The sequence below is a fragment of the Urocitellus parryii genome, chromosome 6 (assembly GCF_045843805.1).
Source record: "Urocitellus parryii isolate mUroPar1 chromosome 6, mUroPar1.hap1, whole genome shotgun sequence".
NCBI classification, from domain to species: domain Eukaryota; kingdom Metazoa; phylum Chordata; class Mammalia; order Rodentia; family Sciuridae; genus Urocitellus; species Urocitellus parryii.
Genome location: NC_135536.1, coordinates 102,860,792 through 102,882,751, shown reverse-complemented (window position 1 = coordinate 102,882,751; position 21,960 = coordinate 102,860,792). Strand labels below are relative to the sequence as shown.

The 21,960-nt window shown below is 43.2% G+C and overlaps 1 protein-coding gene across 1 annotated transcript in view; it reads right to left on the bottom strand.

Annotated features, from left to right (window-relative positions):
- Positions 1 to 21,960, bottom strand: part of Cgnl1 (cingulin like 1) — a 155,035-nt gene that overhangs the window by 12,404 nt on the left and 120,671 nt on the right. Inside the window, exons 9-14 of the mRNA XM_026384805.2 lie at positions 20,955 to 21,161; positions 20,051 to 20,155; positions 13,903 to 14,055; positions 12,903 to 13,073; positions 8,995 to 9,156; positions 6,117 to 6,206 (exon numbers count right to left, since the gene is read on the bottom strand). Of these exons, the coding sequence (XP_026240590.2) occupies positions 6,117 to 6,206; positions 8,995 to 9,156; positions 12,903 to 13,073; positions 13,903 to 14,055; positions 20,051 to 20,155; positions 20,955 to 21,161 (888 nt within the window). The remainder of the gene's footprint in view (positions 1 to 6,116; positions 6,207 to 8,994; positions 9,157 to 12,902; positions 13,074 to 13,902; positions 14,056 to 20,050; positions 20,156 to 20,954; positions 21,162 to 21,960) is intronic.

The window sequence follows — 21,960 nt, the reverse complement described above, 5'->3', positions numbered from 1 at the left end:
CCTGGAGAGCCCCAGGCAAATGGCAACTCCCCAAAGGAAAATGGAAAGCAAAATGGTCATTATTCATAGTCCACCACATCCTTTCAAAAGATGGCTATTAAAATGAAAGTGTAAAATAAATCAGATTGAGAACAGGAAGGAGTAAAATTGCAACCATAAAACTGAACAGTTACTATGGTTTTTCTTGAATATTTTTGCAAACATTCTTCAAAAAGGACTGTCTGACAATACATTCTAAAATAAATCCACTATGTGGAGCCTTATACAAGGTATTCTACAAGGTTTTGTGGACAACGCCCTGAGAAGGATGGTCTCACTGCAAACCCAGAAGTATTCTAGTAGTAGCTGCTTGTGGCTGTGCTTCTCAATACAGGAATCTCAAAGACTGGGTCCAAGAACTTGGATCAGAGTTTTCTTACCATGTCCATATGGGTAAAATGAAAAGCACCTGGCCTGGGTTGGCCAGCCTCCTTCTTAGGGCCAAGAAAGAAAACTCAAGGCCAGAAACATTTCTATATAAGCTTAGTGCTTTACATGCTATTTACAACTATATTATATAGACAAAAACTTTCCAGTCAAATTGAAAACAGAACAGGAGCAGAGGCAAAGTTTATCACAGCTGGGTTGAAAGAATGCTAAACTCTGAACATTTACATCAGGAAAAATAACGGTATTAGATTCCCGTGGGCTTTACATAAGCAATACCCATGACCAGAGCCTGCTCTCTGGATTAGAAGCAGCTGCCTTTTGGGTTAATGAAAAGCTAACGATATTTATGATTGCTAATAACAATATTTAACCCCATCACCTGTGTTTATCATTGGACTGTGAAGAGCCTGGCAGGCCTAGGCTCCTGAGCTGGATTTAAAAATCATAATCACAAGAAAATCATTATAAATTAACTATAATGTCAAGTCTTAGAGCAGCCAGTATAATAAAAGACAGTTCTGAGCCTTGGATCATTTTAACTAAAAGAAAAAGGAGAAAACCCACTTTGATCTCTCGCTTACTTCCTGTCTAGGAGACTCACAGTCTTAGTTATTGGCAACGGCAGCCACTGAGGAGCAGGTGTGAACTGGCCACTGAGGAGCAGTTTCCAAAAGTGAGTGCAGATGCCTGCAGCTTTTTCCACTGGGGTTTGGCCTGCAGTTGCCCAGGCAACAAGGCAATCTTGCTCAGCCCCTGGAAAGACAGTGAAGCTACCCGAAGTTCAAGTTGGTATTTTTCCTCAGCCTGAGAGCGGCTTGGGCTGGATGAGTCATCTTTCCACTGGGCTGGGTGATCCTGGCTTCCATGACCAAGAGATTACCTCTTATTTAGGCCCAACCCTGCTAACTGTTTGCACTTATCCACCAGCCAGCACAACACTGCCCATCACACCAGAACTCCAGCTGGCTTGACATTTAAACACCAAGCTAGACACCCCTCTGGTTATTTGAATCCTGTACTCATAATGAGAGTCACAGGATGATCAGGTGAACTTAAATCCTCACCCATCTCAAAAAACACCAATGACACTAGGCACTGTGGTACACACCTGTAATGTCAGTGACTTGGGAGGCTGAGGCAAGAGGATGCAAGTTTGAGGCCAACCTCAGCAACTTAGCAAGGCCTTGTCTCAAAAAGATAAAAAATAAAAACAGGACTGGGGATGTAGCTCAGTAGAAAAGTGCCCCTGAGTTCGATTCCGAGTACCAAAAAGAAAGAAACCATGACATTATTTTTAACTTAGGAGTAAAGGTTCGGATGTACTTGTGGAGGAAGGGGAGCTCTTCAAAAGCCTTACATACGTAGAGTTAAAGTGTAGCCCCACCTTTTATAAACCCTGTGACCACAGTTGGTCATTATACCTTGTGAGCCCTGAAAACAATGAGAAAGCATGTGAGAGACATGGTACAGCCCTTGGCATTTGGAGAATCCACAGTATGGAGGACAATCATTATAAATGGAAACATGGTTTTTGGAGGAAGGAGGGGAATCAAGATTTCTCAAGATCTAAACCAGTTAAATACCTACTACTGAACTGAATTCTCCTTCAACTTCTGTGTCCATTAGAAACCTTTCCATGTATGGTGAAACTACATTTGGGTATGAAAATAGACTTTCTTCACCTCTGTTGTATAAAAAAATATCACTTTATCACATCCGTATATATCCCTTCTCTTCCCTATCAACCAAATGCAAAAACAAAGAGTCCAAGCCTCCGAAAAGTCTTAAACACTTTTCTCTCAATTAGGATTCCCTGACTCTGTCAGTCTGAATCATAGGTTCTGAGCATGTATGGGGAAAAAAAGACCTCAGAAAGGTTTGGAACTAATGTTACCAGCAGGTACTAAGTGTCAAATATATACATAAGGAAGAGAACAAAACAGAGGCCCAAAAAGGATGGAGGGCTTGGTCTCAGTTCCTTTCTTCCCTGAGAACAGCCCAGTAGAGGCCTCCTCCCTTTCTCCTGCCCTTACCCCAACTCTTGCTACACTCATCTTCTAGAACCCTGTATGCTTCACTGTACTGAACAACTTTGATGGGTCCCCACTGCTTTCAAGATACAGCCATTCAAAAGCCTCAATCTGCTTTTCCAAACTAATCTCTTTTCCTTCCCCAACAGAAACCAGAACACACCTGTCCCTTCATAGCTCCTCAGCATGCTATATGTCTATTCTTATCTCCCAACTTGTCACTCGTTGCATCTCATGTTCCATTCCCCCTCCTCTGAGTTGGTATCAGTCTTCCTCTTTCTTCAAAGCTGACTTGAGGTTAAGCTTCCTTTAACTCTGCCTGGGTCCCCCTTGCTAGGATGGTCTTTCCCTCATTAACTGCTCACGTCCTTCCCCTTGGCGCTTAGCATCTGCTACTTATTGTTTTCCATTTTTTAAATCTGTATACTTCCTTAAACAAATCTTAGCACCTCAAGAACAGGGACCAAGCTAATTTTGTAGCTTTTCCACAATGTCATGTCTACAGTAAGTATTCATCACATTTTACAAGCATTAGCAGATAGAACACTGTCTTTGGAACCAGGAGAACTAAGGCTAACCTCTGAAGCTAACTGCTGCAAGACTCTGGTCAAACCACTGGGTGGCTCAGAGCCTCAAATCTCTGGAGCCATCTGGAGAGCTTCCATCTGAGGGGTTGGCCATTCATCAGTACTGCTGGGAAACCTTCTCAGAAAAAGGGGAAAGAATGGGAGGGGTTGGGGGGTGGGGGGAGCAAAGATTCAGGGGAAAATCTTATAAGAATTCAGGATTTAAGTAAAGAGAGATACACTTTAACTTTTTTAATTTAAGGAGAGCAAGATCCAAATTTTCCCATGCTTTCCCCTTTCTGGTGTCTCTTGGTTGTTTGCTGGGATTCTTAGAGCCAATGCTACTTATCAGGTTCAGGATAATAGGCACCATTTCCTGTTCCTTAAGAACCAGGAGGTTAAGGGGGTGTCATAGGGTCAGCATTTGGCAGGGCCAGGATGAAGGATCTCAGGTTTGCAAGTTTCTCTTTACTTGTTCTGATTCTAGCATGAAGGCAGCAGGCATGTGGCCCTGGAAGTTAACCTAAGTGGACTGAAACAACTTCACAATGAGGGCCCAACTGCCTACACCCAAGAACTCTCTATACAACCTCCACTTGAAGAGGCAGACAATAAGCTTCAGATCAACCTCAACTTTGAGCACTAAGTGCTTTCCAGTGAGGCAGGTATTCAGTCAGCACATTTCTCTACTCTGTCTCTCAGCTCCTACAGCCAAGGCCAGAAGCTCTGAGAATTCAGTGAAGACAGAGCACATTATCTTGGGGATTTGGGTTTGGTTTTTACCAGTTTCTACATCAGTTTGAACCTGGTGCTCAGTTTCTCCATTTATAACAAACACCAGATGTTTTCCTCCATACCTCAGAATGCAGTGAGAAGAAAGAGAAGAGGGAAAGAGCTAAAAGGGAAAAGAGCTACAGACATTTGCAGAACTCCTCTTTTTGGGTGTATCCTTTACATTCAGGGGGAGTTAAAGGGTGAATTGGATACTTTGTTTTATTAAACCTTCTCAATGCACTTCAAGGTTAAAATTTAGAAAAGACTTCAGAATCTCCTGGATTAATAACTTGTTTCATAGGTTGAGAGGCTAGGGCTTCCCCAGAGCTCCCCTGGACTAAAGCAGGAGCAGGACAGGTACTCTAGGCCAGAACTCTTTCCTGCAACCCTTAACTTCCTCCCTGGATGGACGTCAGGTTCTTGGCTCAGTGACCTTGGCTCAGTCAACCTTGACCATATTAGAGAGCAATACCCATCCCCACAATCTAAGTGCTCTACTCAGAGGGAAAGGAGGAGGCCAAAACGACCCCAGGCCAGGTACCTCAAAGTCCTGGGCCAGCAGCCATGCCAAAGAAGCCAACCTCATTCTAGTGTAAGTTTTGGTTTTGGTATAACACATGAGACTGGAAGTCTGCTTCAACTGCCTGGGCATTGATGAGAGGCCACACTTTCCCACCACTCCTCCTCTTGGGTATAAATCACAAGAAGGGTTGGCAAAACAAATTCATGGTCACTCTTCTGTCATTATGAATGCTTAGCAGATCCTGGAATGCCCTGTGGTAATGTGATCACTTAGCTAAGCTGTTGGGAACGCATAACAAAATGCTGTTTTTTCCAGTAAGAGATGCAGACTTCCCTAAGAACTTTGGGGGCCAAGTGTCAAGGTTGAGCTCTCTGTCTGGGCTTTGGTTTTCAGGAAACTTCTTAACCTCTGCAGCTTAAGCCTGAGCAGCTGCCACCACCCCCAAATGCTATAATGCCATTAGCACAGCCCTGGAACCTACAGGCAGAACTTGGGCTCCTTGGAGTCTGGATCTCCTTCATCATCAGGAGCACAGCAGTATGAGCATCACATTTGATTACAAAGTGCTCTTGTCAGCATGGAAACAGGGCAGGTGCAAAAAAGCCATAGATCACCTGCAGTTTTGAACAGGGGCTGCCTGCTCACTGTGTCCCTAAACACTGACACCCCCTATTCTTGTCATCCTGAGTGAGGTAATGAACGTGAGAGAGCAGATGGGAGAACAGAAAGTCCCCTTTCAGACAGGGAAGATTTTGCCCAGATCACTTGCATTTCAGATTTTTAATTTTAATCTTTTATAAAATAATTTCTTAATTGATACATGGCAATATTCCAAGGTTTAGGGGTTAACCTTTTTAATGCTAATCCTAGCCCCCTCCCCCCCAAAAAAATCCCAGTCAAAATCCTAGTGTATGTTCAATTTCTCTGGTGCCATTTTTCAGTACCGGGCATACAGTTATACTGCCATGAAAACACATCCTATGAGAAGTCTCTACCTATGTTCACAGGCATCATGGAAATAAGGGTTGAGGCTGAAGGGCAGATTTAAACAGCCACAGAGTGCTCTGAATTCTTGCTCCAAAGTTTCGTATCAGTCAAGTGGTTTGGGCATGCACTGGGGGCACAGAAACTACTTAACAGTGTCACCACTTTCAAATGATAGGACCACTGTTCTCCAGCTCCACCACATAGTCCCTCTGAACCTTAATCAAGAAATGGAAACACAACCAAAAAAAAAAAAAAAAAAAAAAAAAAACAAAACCCTTGCGATGACACTGAGGGTAGCCTGGGAAACTGGTGCAGTTATCCACAGCATGAGAACAAGAACCACCCGGGACAGCCTCACAGTGCTGTCTTAAAGATCTAATGTTAAGTGAAACTCATTCAAAACTGAAAAAGCATTCACTCAGACGGTACTGTTATGGTTGAGTGAAGGCTTCACAGGTGTACATATTGCCACTTACCTTGAGAACTACTTACAAGGCAACATCATGGAGTTTGCTTTCTACTGCACCTAACATAGTATTGCTGCCACTTGTCACACAATGGCTTGATGAACCAAAAACTGAGTGCCTCAGGGCTAAGTACTTAGCCCATTCTAGTTAATAGACTGTCATCCACAACCACTTGGGAACCTTCTACTTTATGTCACTTATTCTCTCATTCTAGTGACTCATTATGGTGAAGAATACTCAGTTTTTTGTCATTTTCCATATGGTATGAACTTCCTCTCCCTGTCCTAACTGAATGCTCATGTTTAACCTCTCTCATTTTCTTGGTCATACTGTACAGTACCTGTTCCCTGCTCCGAGTGATTCTCTCAGACAGCAAATCCGAGTTGTTTCTTTCTTCTTCTAGTTCCATCTCCAGTTGGGACACCTTGTCCTGAGAAAGAAATCACACACAAGTTATTTCACTGTCATGGACTCAGATCAGAAGCAAGCACTGGCCTGTGGGAGGAAAACCCCAAGGCAAATGAGAACTCAGTAGCATTAGGGTATAGGAATAAGATATGTCTTCTACTTCCCAAAGCAGATATTTTTAAAACCATGCATTTTATTGCTTTTGTAATATAAAATGTAATTGTGCATGCAGAAAATACATAAAAGAAGAAAAAACTACCCCAATCCTGAACACAAAATCTAAAGATATTTTGGCATGTCTCCTTTCAGTCTTTTTTTCTCCCTATGAATCGACAATTTTCAATAGATCTACCTAAGCCATTTAGTTGCCTGTTAAAAATTAACATGGGGCCTGAGAAACCATCCCAGGCAAATTTCTCTAAATAGTTCATGCTCAAGACAATGTTTTTCCTCCCTCCTGCTTAGAGTTTCCAAGAACCTTCCTCCTGAAAGCATAGCAGCAGCCTTCCACACCCGCCTCTCCTCTGGGAACCAGGCGCTCCAGGCACTATTTAGTTCCAAACCTGCCTTTGAATACACAGAGCCCTGGTGGCCAGTTCTGGTAAACTCATCATCACAAATGAATAATTTGTCTTCCTTGCTGGCTTCTAATTTAATATCACTGAGTGTTAAGAGAAAAGGATTTCAAAGCAGTTTTGTGTATGAAAAGAGACTTCCAATGTGAACCAGCCCATCTAGCACTGGGGGACGGTGGGGTTTATGGCTGTGTTTCTCCTGACACTAGTAGATTAGTCATAGGTCTGGGTAAACTCAGAGCCACACATACTAAAAAGCAATCGGCATTCTGAGTTTTCAAATGTGAGCCTGCAGCATTTATATATGAATTTGCAATGGCCAAAGCTGATGGACAAGGGATGGATATATCTATAAGCATCAAAAATTAAACTCTCAGAACTCCTGTGAAGGACCTCCCCTGGTATTGATCACAGCCTATAGGAAAACTAAAAAAACTCTCTCCCAGGAACAAAGTCCAAAAAGCCAACTCTGGACAGAGACTTGGGTCCTATCCCAAGCTGCCTATTTCTTGAGTGGTTATCTACTCCCCTGTTCTGTTTCAGTGCAGTCAGAAACCAAGAATCAATCCCCCAAGGGCTGCATTTATATCCAACAGACCAAGTGTCTGAGTTTATAGAAAATGTCCATCACTAGGAGAACTCTCAAATCCTAAGAATGAATTTGTTAAGTGCTAGGGAAGGACCAGACAAGACATTCATTATAGCAAGACAGTCCTGCCAGCCCATCTCTTAAGAAGAAAACATCCCTTGAGCACCTTTCGTGGTGGCAAAAACCTTGAGAGCCAGTCATTCTCTAATTAATGGAAAAATCTCTAGAATGATGCAGAGGGGCAAATGAAGCTTAGCTATGCCACTGCCTCCAGACCTTAAGTCAGCTAGAGGAAATGCTCTTTTTAGTCAACTACAGAGGGAGATGACCCAACCCAATCATCAGCTAAAATCACTTCTTACTGGGACTCTCTTCCTGTCCCAAATCCAGACTAGTGCAAGGTCCAGGCCAGGGCTCATCACAGCAAAGTTCTTTCCCACTACCTGAAGGGCTTCTGTTTGCTTTAAACCAGGTTGCTTGAACCTAGAGTAATCCGTTTCCAGTTAACTGGGTTGACCTTAGCTTGCCTTAAAATAACCTCCCCTACAAAGGCCAGAACTAAGAGTTAATAAAATAGAGCAATCTTATAAAAAAAAGCAATAAGACCATAATCAGGTTATTCTGGTCTCTAAAAGAGGCCGATCTCATAAAATCTTCAATGGTTGAAACATCACTCCCTAGATATAAACTATTAAGTCCCCTGGAGGCTTTAAAAAGTTATTTCTGCTTGTTTGCAAAGCTGAATCAGGAATTCCATTGATTCTGAATTTAAGCCATCTCTCCCCGGCCTTGAGCACTGTCTGTCTTTTATCAAAACCTTAACAATTTTCACTCTCCCCCAAAAGTCTGAGGCTCAATTTTTAGCCTAGCTCTCTTTCTAAATTCCAGTGGCAGTACGTGTGTGTGTGTGTGTGTGTGTGTGTGTGTGTGTGTGTGTGTTTCTGGTTTGGACTTGGCTTTGTTCTTGAGGATTATTCTTTTTTAAAAGTTCAGGTGCACCGACCTTAATGTTCTTCCTGTCATCCTCAGCGACCATCCATGAGGAGATTCTGCTACTTCAATTTTACAATTTTTCAGTGTTGCATTTTCAACCCCAACTGGCAACCGGGTTGAGCCATTTCTGAGAGTCTTTTTTGTAAACAAGGAATGGAGCCACAGTCTGCTGCTTAGCTTTAGCAAAGCTAGGTCATATATGAAGGCAACAGACAGCTGAGGATAGAGTGTGTGGTGTGGCCAGTGGGTGCTGATGATCGAGGGGACAGGAGATTTGGGTCCAAGGCCCATGGAGGGCCATGCAGCTGGCTTGCAGCTTTTGTATTTGGAAGCACCACCCAAAGGAACAAGCTATCTGTGCCTTCAGACATAGTCCTCTAACTTCTTAGGGAATCTGTTCCCTTTCCTCTATAAGACAGGACATTTAGACTAAACTGTGCCTGTCATCCCTGCTGGCTGGAACTTCTGCGGGTCTATGAATTACCAGTTTCTCCACCAAATCAAGAAATGACCTTAATAACATCTGGCTGATGATCGACTAGAGCTGCAAGGCTTCCCTTCCCACAGGCTGAGGGGTGAGCAGACAGGCTGCTTTCCTGGTGGCCTGACCTGGCTTTCCACCTCTCTAGCTCCCTCCCATGGGGCCCACAGACCTCCATCTGCTTGAGAAGTCTGCTGCGGTCGTCTTTGAGGTGACTCTTGGCCTCCAGCTCATATTCCAGGTCCTTCAGGGTCTGCTCCAGAAGCTGTCTTTTTGTGAGTGCTTCATCCTGAGCTCGCTGGTAGTCCCGTAACTCTTCCTCCATTGACCGCATCTAGAAAGACAAGGAGTGTATGTGTTTTGGGGGTGGGGGATTCTGGGGTACATCACTAGCACAGTGACCCCCATTAGATGCAGCTCATCCCAAAGCACAGAGAATCCAGTGAACTTCTACTTTCTTAGAGATCAGAAGACCTTGAGCAGGTCCCACCTCCCTCTGGGTCTCAGATTCTTCTGCTGCAAAAAAGAGAGCTTCCCAGCTACAGTGACCCATTAGGTCATAAATTTTAGTCTCTGACATACAGATTGACATTTTTTATTAAATAAAACAAAATATCAGTATGAACAGATATTGTTTTGTGGTTATTTTGTACTGGATACTAATATGTGTGTATGGACATATTGGTACTAGGTTGCAGTGCAAGACCTAGCTCTTCCTATGGGTCAAGCTCAAAATACTCAAGGGTCACCCAATTAGGTTAGTGCTTTCCAGAAAGTGATTCATTGCCCATCTGTATCAGCACCACTCAAAAGAGCTTTAAAGTTAGAATAAAACAAAAACTAAATTAATGACCTCAAAGCAACCTGCAGGCACAAAAATCTAACAATAAATGTACATTAGGTGACAGCCATGGCTTTGTAGAAGAAAATGATCAGCCATGGTAACTCACAGTGGTTTATTTCATCCACAAGATGGCACTAAATTAACAGTTTTGAAGAAAATGCAAGTGACAAACCAGCCTGTCAAGGGCCAAAGTTGCCTGTTTGTAACTTCTCTGAATCTCCCCAGTGGGGACAGCCGTCTCAGCACACAGTAGATATTTCTTAATCATCTGGGTGACCTGATTCATTGAAGCCCAAGGCTCATTCTTTTGTTCTCAAAGTTCTACCCTCTTAGAGATGGTACAGGGGGTAGAAGAAGGCACAGACTGAGGAATAGAATACACCAGGGGTTTATTTCCTTCAGGGAATGTATGGAAGTGAGTTGCAAATGCTATTACAGGACACAGAACACCCCGTTTGGGGTGTTCAACATAGAAAAGTTGTGGAAGCCCCAATAGGTTAGACTAGTTCAGGAATACCAGTAGGAAAACTTTAGGAAGTGTGTTCTTTTGTGGTTAACAGAGCACCCAATATTAGAATAACAGCCTTGATGAAAACATCTCCACCTACAGACCCTGGTCTGGATTTGGTGGTAATGGGGAATGAAAGCAGAGAGTGAACATCATCCCTGGAAAAAGGGTGATAAACATCCTCTGGATGTTCAGAGGGTTCACTATACTCTAGAGCATTCAGTTTCTCCATGATGTAATTTCTTCATTTGCAACAGTGGAGTAATTATCAACCTACCTCCTAGGGTTGTTATGAGAATCAAATGAGATGAAACTCAAAAGAACATAGGTTTGAGAGTCAGAGAGAGCCTGGACAATATGTAGCCACATTTTCTTCTTGGCATCCTGCCCAACACCTCATGTCTCCCCATGCCCAATAGGTACCCCCAAGCCCCACAAGGGTTGTAACATACTAAGAGTACCCAATAAGGGCACACAGAGGAGAGTAACAGGCTGAGCATCCCTATTCTAAAAATGCTCTGAAATCCAAAACTAAAAAGAGAATTTTGGAGTTCAGATGTTCTACAAAGAAATGTTCAACTGGAAATTCTATGCAAAAACTCTGAAATCTGGAACGTTTTCATTCCCAAGCATTTCAAGCATTTCAGATAAAGGATACTCACCCAGTTTAGTGGTTGAAAACAATTTATCTTGAATCAAACGTAAGCAAATAACTTTTAAAACAAGTGCTACCTTTGAGCAGTTAAAGCCACCCTTTGCAAAACAATTCAGAAACTAAACTGAAAGTTGGTAAACTCTAAATCTTAATTCCTAAGGATTACCTTCATTAGAACTTTTCTAGCTCCCTGCCACAGACACAATGGCAATATGGTCACGTGTCCATTTCTCTCAGCAGAAAGACAGCAAGCACTAAAGCACTATTTGACCCCAGGAACTTTTTTCAACTAAGAAGGACAGTGACCAGAGCTGAGCTCAAGTTTTCCAAGGATCAGGAGTGACTTTGGTGTCTTAAGGGTAGCACTTGACTAGTTTTTTTGGGGGGGAAGTGATGAGGTATCCATATCTTTTATATAAATAGACAAAATATCTCACACAGCTGTGCCACTGAGAAAATCTAGGAAGAACCATCTTTGTTTTCATTACAGAGAATCTTTTTAATTACTACTTTTATAAATAATAATGGGTCCATCTGGCTTTAACTAATCTCTCTGAGCCTCAGTTTCCTTATCTAACTAGAGGATCTCTAAGTTTCCTTCCAATCCAAAGATTGTAGCATAAAAATTTACACAAAAAGCAAGGGTGACTACTTTGCTGGGGGTCACTGTGACCCTGTGATATTTGAAAATCAAAACAGACCAGGTATTTTTTGTGATGTCCTGGCAAATATCTGAACCCCCTCCACCCCTTCCTATAGAAATGAAAATGTTTAATGCCATAGATCTGTGATGTCAGTGTGCAGATTTCAGTTCTTACTGGGAGTCACATGTCATGTGATCCTGAGCCAGGGGGGCTCTGTTGTCAGAGTCCTCTCAGAAGTGTTTTAGAAGTCTATAATAAATATCCATTGTTCTCCTTCAGTTTCAGAGCTGACTCATGGGCCACTTTCCTTTGATCATCAAAGAAATTAAAAGTTTGTTTTTTAAAGAGGACTTTTGTTTTCCTGTGGAATCTTTGTGTTCTTAGTTCTACATGAGAAAATAAGGTTTAGAACTAGAGAAAAAGAAACTATCATTGATTGAGAGCTCAGGTGGTACAGGCCCTCTGCTATCGTCTCACATGTTCTCTCATTTAGTCACTAAGTCTCCAGCATTTTGTGTGGAAACAGATGCTCAGAAAACCGGAGTAACTTGCTCAAGGTCATCCAGCTGGCAAGAGGCACAGTTAGAAATCAGCAGCCCCTGAAGCCTCTAGCTTCCCATGAAAACAATTGAAAACATTCCCTTTATTTATTTAGTTCTTTAGAGGCCAGGACTAAAGAGTAATAACATTTGGATTTCTTTGCATTATCATTAAATACAAAATCAAAAATAGGTTTCAGTAATACCAATATTCAAACTCCTAGGGATTTATTTTAGTCTTCATTATTACTGTTCTGAAACTATTAGCCACCAGCCTATCCTGTTAAAAGTCTGAGTTTTCAAAAACAAAAGGAAACAAAAAAAAAATTTTTTTAAGTCAGCAGTTATTACTAGGCAGTCACAGTGGAATACACCTGTAAGCCCAGCAACCGAAAAGGATGAGGCTAGAGTTTGAGACCAGCCTGGTCAATTTAGCAAGATCCTGACTCAAAATAAAATATAAAATGGGCTGGAGATGTGGCTCAGTGATAAGAGTACCCCTGGGTCCAATCTCTACCCCCGCCCCCCCCCAAAAAAAAAGTCACTATAATCCTTGTTCTAGGGGTAAACTAAAACACAAATGCTTATAAATCATTTGAACACAACTGGGCAGACCATTCCTATTCCGTAAATGCCAGCTCAACATTTTAGGCACAAATCTTTGAGTCAAGAAAATGCTCCAGTTAAAGTTGTGTCCATTCACCTCAGCGTCAGGTGGGTATTTTGTGTCACAGAATGTCATTTGCTCAAGTAACCATCAGAGGGCTATGAAGAACCAAGCACAAAAGCCATCTTAAACTATGCTCAAAGTTCCTTGTAGAAGCATCTCAAAGCAGGCTGGAAAAGCACTTTGAATGAGGGTCATAGGAGAAAATGATTTGGTCAATTACCTCATCTTGCATTTTCATGGTTGCCAGCCGGGACTTTTCTGCCTCTAGGGTTTTCTCCTTCAACTGCCTTTGCATTTCTGCAAGCTCCCTGCGATTTTTCTCTTTGTACTCATCCAGCTGGTTCTGGAGTTCCAGCGTTGATGTGCGGGACGCCTCAACAATGTCAGCCATCTGGAAGAAGTGAAATGGGCATGAGCCCACCCTGTGATGCTCCATCTGGGGCCAGGGAACGGCGAGTGGGCAGAAGTTCACACAGAAAGCATCTCCTCTTTTCCAAGGCACCTGGTCCTGGGCTGTCCAGGTTTGGTCATCTCTGACTTGGCAACAGCATGGAGGAGTGAACAAACAGATCCTCTGGAGCTGGACACACTATCTTGGGGTCAGACCCTTGCTCTGCCATTTATCAGTCTATGACTGGGGCACATTCATAACTCTCTGGGTCTTGGCTGAGTCCTCTTTGGAAATACTGAAATCATAATATCTACCTTTAACAGTTGTTAAAAGATAAAGACACAATGAGTCAGATACAAAATAGCAAGTAAAGTAGCACATGGCAAGTGTCAAAAAAAAAAAAAATGGCAAATGTCAAAAAATATCAGGTCCTAGAATGCAGGAAGCCTATCAGCTTTGTGCCTTTCTCCTTCTGAGTATTCTGGGACAGATGTGAGCAGCAACTACAGTGTTTTGAAACTGTCATATAGATATAAATGCTCTGGCTCTGCACAGAGATGTAGTTTCCGATTGAGGAAACACTGGTTAAGTGTGTGCTTCCTTACCAGGTTTCTGCTAATTGTTTTGAAGTGATTCTGGTGCCCAGGGTCCAGTTTCTCTGCATCTGGGATTCTCAACAAGTCCAAAGAGCTGCTCCGGGGATCTACAAATCCCTGGCACCTTTGTACTCAGCTAGAACTGCAGGTTTCCCTAGCTTTCATCAGACCCAAAGGGAGCTAGGTCCCAAGAGGGGCGGTCCTCCCACATGACCCACCTCTTGCTCCCTTACCTCCTTCTGTAGCTTCTCAATGGTTTGGTCAAGGTGCCAGCGCTCCTTCTCCATCTCGTTCTTCTGCTTTCTCAACTGTTCCTTCTGCTCAGTCTCATCATGTAGCTTCTCAGACAGATGCTTCTGCTTCTGGGTGATCTGACTGAGATCTCTCTGCATATGGCAGGAAAAGGACAGTGTTGTCACCTAGACATCAGGTCAACCACAGAAACTGGTGGCAGAAGGCATATCATAGCCATACTATTAGAGCTGCTACTTTAGAGATAAGGGAAAAGATCAGAATAAAGTCATCACAGAGAAACAAGTACATTGTTGGTTCTGAAATCCAGGGTCAATCCAGGACCTGATGTTTTTTGACATTTGCCATTTTTTTTTTTTTGACACTTGCCATCTACTACTTTACTTGCTATTTTGTATCTAACTCATTTGGACAACAACTGTTTAAGGTAGATATTATGATTTCAGTATTTCCAAAGATATAGGTCAATTCAACCAAAAGCATTCTCAGGAATGAAGGGGTAGACCAAGCATGTATTATAGAAACACACCAAATGGCCAAGGCTGCTCATGGTAGGAATTCAGGATATCTGAAAAATATTCATGTTCAAAAACTGGCCTATTGTTATACCCTAGACCAACCGAAATCTACTTGGCAATTTATATCCTATGATATACAGCAATGCACCAAATATTCTAGAATTGACTCAGCTATTATACAGTTCTTAGAGTCAGAATAGCTGAAAACAAATAGATAAGGAAAGAATACTGACCCATGAGTCCACCTGAGTGAACAGAATTGTCATCAACAGAAGTCATGAGTTGGACTCAGACACAGATGAAAATGAATTTGAAAATCCATAGGTGAACTTGATGAATAGAAGAGATGCTAGTCAGAAAAGGAATATATGGGTGGTTCTGCCATGAATTGGCACCAAATCCCAGTACTTACTGCAAAATGCAATCATAGAGGATGTAGTATTATCCCTGGTTTCTTCCCCAAGGCTCTCATCTCACAAAGTCACAGAGACATATGTCCTTCAAAATCTAAGCAACATGCAATTTCAAAACAAAAATCCTAAGATTTCCCAGGAAGGTTACACTAACCTCTTTAAATGGCTCAGTGTTAGGGCCCCCAAGCATCAGGATGTCAAGAAGGGGAACAATGCCTATAGAATGGGAAAAAGTTTTTGCCACAAGCACCTCAGATAGAGCAATAATCTCCAGGATTTATAAAGAACTCAAAAACTTGACACACACACAAAAAAACAACAACAACAAATAACCCAATCAATAAATGGGCAAAGGAACTGAACAGACACTTCACAGAAGAAATATAATCGGTTAACAAATCTATGAAAAAAATGTTCAACATCTATAGCAATTAGAGAAATGCAAATCAAAACCACACTGAGATTCCATCTCAGAATAGCAATCATCAAGAATACTAGCAACAACAAATGTTGACAAGGATGTGGGGAAAAAGGTGCACTCATACATTGTTGGTGGCACTGAAAATTGGTACAACACTATGGAAATCAGTATGAAGATTCCTAAGAAAACTTGGAATAGCACCACTATTTGACCCAGTCATCTCATTCCTAAGTTTATACCCAAGGACTTAAAATCAGCATACTACAATGACACAGCCATATCAATGTTTATAACGGCTCAATTCATAATAGCTAAACTATGGAACCAATCTAAGTGCCCTTCAACACATGAATGGATAAAGAAAATGTGGTACATATACACAATGGAATATTACTCGGCTTTAATGAAGAATGAATATATGGCCACTATAAATGGATGGAACTGGAGAACATTATGCTAAGTGAAATAAGCCAATCCCAAAGAACCAAAGGCTGAAATGTGGATGCTAATACACAATCAGGGGTCTGGGGGGGGGGGGGTGTGAAGGTATTTTGAACTAGACAGAGGGGAGTGAAGGGAGGGGAGGGGCTATGGGGGTAAGAAGAATAATAGAACGAATTGGACATTATGACCCTATGTATATATACGATTGTGTGACCTGTGTAACTCTACATCATGTTCAACCAGACAAATGAGAAGCTATATTCCATTTATGTATGACATGTCAAAATGCAATTCTATTGTCATGTATAACTGATTAGAATAAAAAAATATATTAAAAAAAAGAAGAAGAGGCGCCGTGCATAACAGGACATGACCCAAAAAAAAACTGGATCACTTAGAAACTGTTAGCAAGTGTTAATGTGGGTTAGTACAAGAATATGTATATGTATGGCTTGTCTGTCTTGTGTCCCTGCCGAGGATGCATAGAACAATGGTTTATATTTGTACAGTGTTTAACAGTTTCTAAGCTGCCGTCACATGCCGTAAGTCAGGCATCTTAAAAACACTCCCACACCACTTTGAGCTCTCTGGGTTTGCAGTATTGGACAGCTCTGCTCTGCCAACCACATGGCCCGGGGCTAAAAAGAACCTCCCATGGAGGCCTTCTGGTCCCTGGCTCTGGTGGACTAGCTCTGCTTTGAGAAGCAGCCAGCACAGCCAGGCTGCTGAAGTTAATTGCTGCCAGGAACCAAGGTCAACAAAAGCTATTGGGGAAACGAAGGTGGCAAAAGAAAGGTAAGCAGAAGTTCACCCTGGGGGCAGTTAACAGGAGTGGGTCCTGCCAGAACCAAAGCTGGGCACATACCAGAGGTAGGGTCAGACTGGGGTTTCTGTTTTGCAATTTACTTAGTGGTCCTAGGAGCAAAGGGAAAAGAGGAGCTATGATACCAGTGAGATAGGATTTCTTCATGTGGGAGAAACTCTCAGGAACATGCATCTCCAAAAAGCAGATTATTGGGGGGTGGGGGACCGGGATACCAAGGGGTAGTAGTAGCTTCCTATAGAGCCTTCAGGTTCCACCTCAGCTCCTGTCCCTGGTAACCCCCCAGCCTCCCTTTCTTCTCCTCTCAGATCCCAAGCCCAAGGATCCCGGGGCAGCAGACATGCTACCCCAGCCCCAATCACCCTCCTTAAGCTGCATTTCTGCCCCACCCTTGGCTCAGGTTCCTCCTCCTGTGCCACTGGGGGTACCACATTCTCATCCATCCTGGTCCTGGGGGTCCCCCAAACTTCCTCACTTCAACACACAAAGTGCCTAAAATAATCATTTTGATAAGTTATGTTTATAATATCTCTTGTATGCTTGCCCCTGTTGCAAGGTAGCAAGACCCATGTGGGCAAGAAGCAGATTAACTGAGCGTATCTCCTCCCTGAGGCTTGCTATTAGCACATGGCAGTAACTCAGTCACTGAACATAGCTATTCCCAAAAGAGGTCTAAAGGCTTCTTATAACAAAATCACTAAAGGTTGGGGTACTCCTTACTTAAATTATAGATCCTAGCCCCTTGACAGGATCATATTTTTTGTTAAAGTGAGACCCACAAATTTTCATTTAAAAGTTAACCAAACAATTATGCCCCAAAGTTTAGAATCACTGTCTAGAACAATGTCCCGCTTCTTCAGTTATTCAAGAAATGTGTTCTGATAAGTCACTGCCAAGAAAACATGTCTCAAATTCATCTCAAAAGAAGTAAACTTGGAAACACTGCACTTTTTTAACCAGTCACAAGGACAATGTTGAATGAAATGCTTCATAGTCATAGTGACTATATTTCTAAGACCAAATGACACAAGCCCATTTGCTAATAGTGGGACAAAAATTTGGAGAAAATTATCAAAGTGGAGAATAAAGTCAAAGTTGGTGATGTACAGTGAGTGCCCATGAGTTTGGGACCATTTTCTGTCAATGGATGCAGAACTAAACCAAAATTAGCCCACATCAGTAACCAAGTTCAATGAACTTGTGAGCTTAAAGGAGGAGTGGCTTTAATAGAAGGAGCCTTTGCCACAATAACTGTAGACAACAACAGTGGAATCCTTGGAGCTTTTCCCTCTATTGTCTGCTATGCACAGAAGCCCAGTAGGGCTGGGGAAGAAGACAGAATAGATCCCATCCCTGAAGGAAAGAACTGTGGTTTCACCTCTCCATCTGCAGAAGTAACCAGGAATCAGAATGATAGACATCTTTGCCTTGAATGCAGTTCAAGTAGTCTAGCTAGCAGCAGAGTCCTGGACCAGGGGATAGAGTCAAGCAAACCAAGAATGACACGTTTTACATCCCTTTGCCACAGTTTGTGTCACAGTAAATCGGGTAGAAGTTCACCATTGTCTCCAGTTGCCGTGAAAATAAATATTTATCACATGTAAAGCTGCAACAGATACTAAAGTCACTAAATGTAAAATGTTGTGTGAAAAAAATATCAGCTACTCTTTCCTCTTCCTCAAGGGTGAAGTTCCCTTTTGGTTGCCAGTTTTAAGGACAAGAGGCATGCAAATAAGTTATTGAATGAAAGAAGCTGTCGATCTGGTCCTCAATATTAGAGAAAAAATTATTTTGGAGTGATGATGTATTTTTAATAATAGTGATGATATATTTTTCATGACAGTCCTGAGACCAGCTAATTTAGGTAAAGATGGTGAAACCATCATGCCAATTTTAAATTCTTGCCATTGATCAATGTGTGTAGCTACACCTGCATTGAAGCATTTGTGCCTTCTCCACACCACTGGGAACACTGTCCCAAAAAGTAACATGTCAGGAATAATCTGAGGCCAGGCTAGACAACAGGAGGGGATGGGGGCAGCAATGACATGAGGATCTGTGGGCCGGCCCCATAGGCCCTCTTCTGTTCTATACAGGAATTAGTTCAGTCCACAGGTGGTGAACTACTTCCCCATGTGGGCAATGTTCTTGTTTAGCCAAAAATGTCCTGAGAGACTTTACAGCTGCACTTCATTCTTGGTGTGGACCTGACATGGAGGTGTGGATTTTTTTCCCCTATTACTATACATTTTCTCCTTTCTTTCTGCCCCCAACTAGCTCACAAATGTAAGACCCACGTTTGGGCCACTAGTTGGATAATACCAACCATCATGAGTTTTATCTGGCAGCACAGTAAAATTGCCATCTGCACAAAACCATCTCAATAAGAGTTTGTAACAAAGATCTAGACTTGAAGGAGGAAGAAAGAAAAACAAAAGCAGTCAGTCAAGGAAATCAGAAAAAAACAGGGCTTCATGCAGAAATAGGTTCTCATTCAAACCCAAGGGGCAGACACTATTTGGGTGTGAGAGGCCTGAGTTATGGTTGCCCTGTGTGATTCCTGCTTTACAGGAGAAACAGCAGTAAAGGAAAGCTGTCATCAGGCATTTACAAAGATGAATCCTGACTCAGCAATTAATACTTCCTGTGCCCAGACCCCACCTGTCCCTGTGACAAGTGGTTGGTCCCTAATGCAAAACTGTAGCAACTTCCTTCTAGCTAATTCTCAACCCTCCACCCCCCCCATGGGCTTTTATCACCCCAGAAACTCCCCTGAGGGATGTGTGGTACAGGTTCTTTAAAACCCGACAACCAGCCAAAGGAAGGACATACCTGGATCACAGTGAGGTCCCTATGCAAACTCAATTTAGAACTTCAGTGCAGGGTTTTGTTAGAATATACTTCAAATAATCTTTCTAACCTTCAAATGGGAAAAATCTCATTTTCCAAGAACCTACTGGTTTTGAATAGAGATAGCTATCTAGTTTCAAGGAAATGACTTCCTCCTGCTCCTTTTAATAGCCATCCTAAAGGACTGTACTTTGCAGAGTGCATTTGCCCAGAGGAGAAGGGAAATTGGCTTCAGCCAGAAAGCTGACTGCACACCGCCTTGGGGACCAATCCTGCCAGCCTTCTCACACAATTCATCTTTTATCTTTGGAAAGCTGTCAAGCTCTTTAATATACAGACGAAGGTTTCTCAACCCCGGTGCCACTGATGTGTGGGCCAGATAATTCTTTGTAGTGGGGGCTGTCCTGAGCTTTCAAGGATGTTGAGCAGCATCTCTGGCTTCCACCCACTAGGTGCCAGTATCACCCCCCAGTTGTGACAGCCAAAATGTCTCCAGACATTGCCAAATGTCCCCCCAGGTGAGAACCATCAGTACAGATGGACAGTCAGATGCTCAGGTGATTATTATAGGTAAAACAGAACTATCTGGAAGGAGATGACAGTGGCAATCTTTGCCTGCCCCTTCATGAGGGGGCAGAGATGACAGCCCACCATGTTTACCTGTGCATCTGCAAGCTCACTCTCTAGGATCCTTCTGGCTGACATGGCCTCTTTTTCTTCCTTTTTGGCACGCACAAGGGCCTCCTCCAGCTGCTGCATTTCACCCTACAATGAAACACTGGGTCAGGGAGTGCCGAGATATGTGCTGTGCCTCAGAGGCCAACTCAGTGGAATGAGATGAACGAGAAGACATCCACAGTGTGGCTGTGGTCACAACATGCCGTCATGGGTGCAAGATGACACATGACACACAGAAGCTGGCTTCTTAGATGTGTGAGCCTGTCTGCAGTTCCAGTTCTAGCCACATGTAAACATTTAAATTATCTAGGACATTTTTGAAAATACAAATATCTATGCTTCTGGAGTCTCAGAAGCTACAGGTATGGAACAGTCAGTCCCAGGCTCAGTCAGCTCTGAGAGAGGTCTGCAGGTGATGCGGATGGATACCCAGGGTTTCCTCTTCCACTGGCAGCTGCCTTTGCTTACTGAGATGGGTGTGTGCATCTCTTGCTAATAGCTTCTCACTTTCAGAGGTCTAGCAAACTGGATAATTGGTTTGGTAAAACCTGTGCAACCTCAAAAACATCAACTACGTGTTAAGAAACAACAGTTTCAAGTGAGAATCAGCCTAATGGTGGTGCAAAGGTGGCTTCTGCAGGTGCTCGGAGGTCCCATGAAGCCTCCACAGGTAAAAGGGTCTGACATAGGGTCGTGGTTTCCCACCCTGACCTCATCATCCCTGTTCCCAGGCCTCCCATTTACACCTCTTCTGGAGGAACAAAAGAAGCGGCTCTCGCAGAGAGGATATACTCCGACTGACTTTTCCTACCAAATTCTGGTAATAAACCCCTTCCCCGAGTCTGAGGCCACTCACCAGAAAGAAAGCGCAAACTGCGAGCCTCACCTGGCACTTCTTGAGCGTTTCCTTCGCTTGGGCTTCATCACCCTTCACGTCCTCCATCTGCCTCTGCAGCTGAGCCATTCTCCGCTCCAGCTCTCCAATTCTTTCCCGCAGCTTCTGGTTCTCCTCCTTTAAAGCCTTCTCGCGGATGGCAGCTCCCACCTGGCTTTGCTCTGAAGCATTGCTCCGGCTGGCCAGGACCTCAACATTCTGTTAAAAACAAGGAGCCGTGAACAAGGGAACTGGAGTCCACAGGCAGACCCCGGGCTGTGAATAGCTGACATCTACGAAAACCCACCATGTGTCAGGCTTTGTGCTTGGTTAGGGCTGGAGGGGGCTCGGCAATGACAGCCTGCAGGCCACATCCAGCCTGCTCACTGTTTTTAATAAATGAAGTAGGCTGGTGGTGAAGCTCAATGGGTGGGAGAGCACGTGCTGTGCTGTGCATGCACAAGGCCCTGGGTTCCAATTCTCAGTGACAAAAAAAAAAAAAAAGAAAAGTAAACAAACAACAAGTTTCTCTGTGAACACAGCCACGCCCACTCATATGCAAATTGTGGCTCCTTAAAGCTACCATGGCAGAGACAGCCAGAAAGCCAAAGAGGTAAGGCCTCTGCTGTCACAAAGCCCAAAAGATTTGCCATCTGGCTCTGCAGAAAAACTTGCCAGCTCTCGCCTGTGCTATGTGCTTTCTGTGGGCTCGCCACCCTGTAATAAGCATCATGGTGAGTGCTGCTCTCCTCAAAGATGAAGAGATTGGGGCTCAGGTAGATTAAGTTGCTCAAGATCACTTAGAAAGAACTGCACTTGGGCAGATGGAATCCAGAACCTGACTCAGCTCTCGCCTTCCGATGTGTTCACTTCCCCACCCTTTGTCATGGGCAGGGCCCTTAATAAAAGCTCACGATGGAGGATGGCTTGTGTGCACAAGTTTGTTAATGTCCAATATAAAACAAAATAGCCACGCTCATAGCCATGCTCTAGGCGCTATCATCTGAAAGTGGCTCAA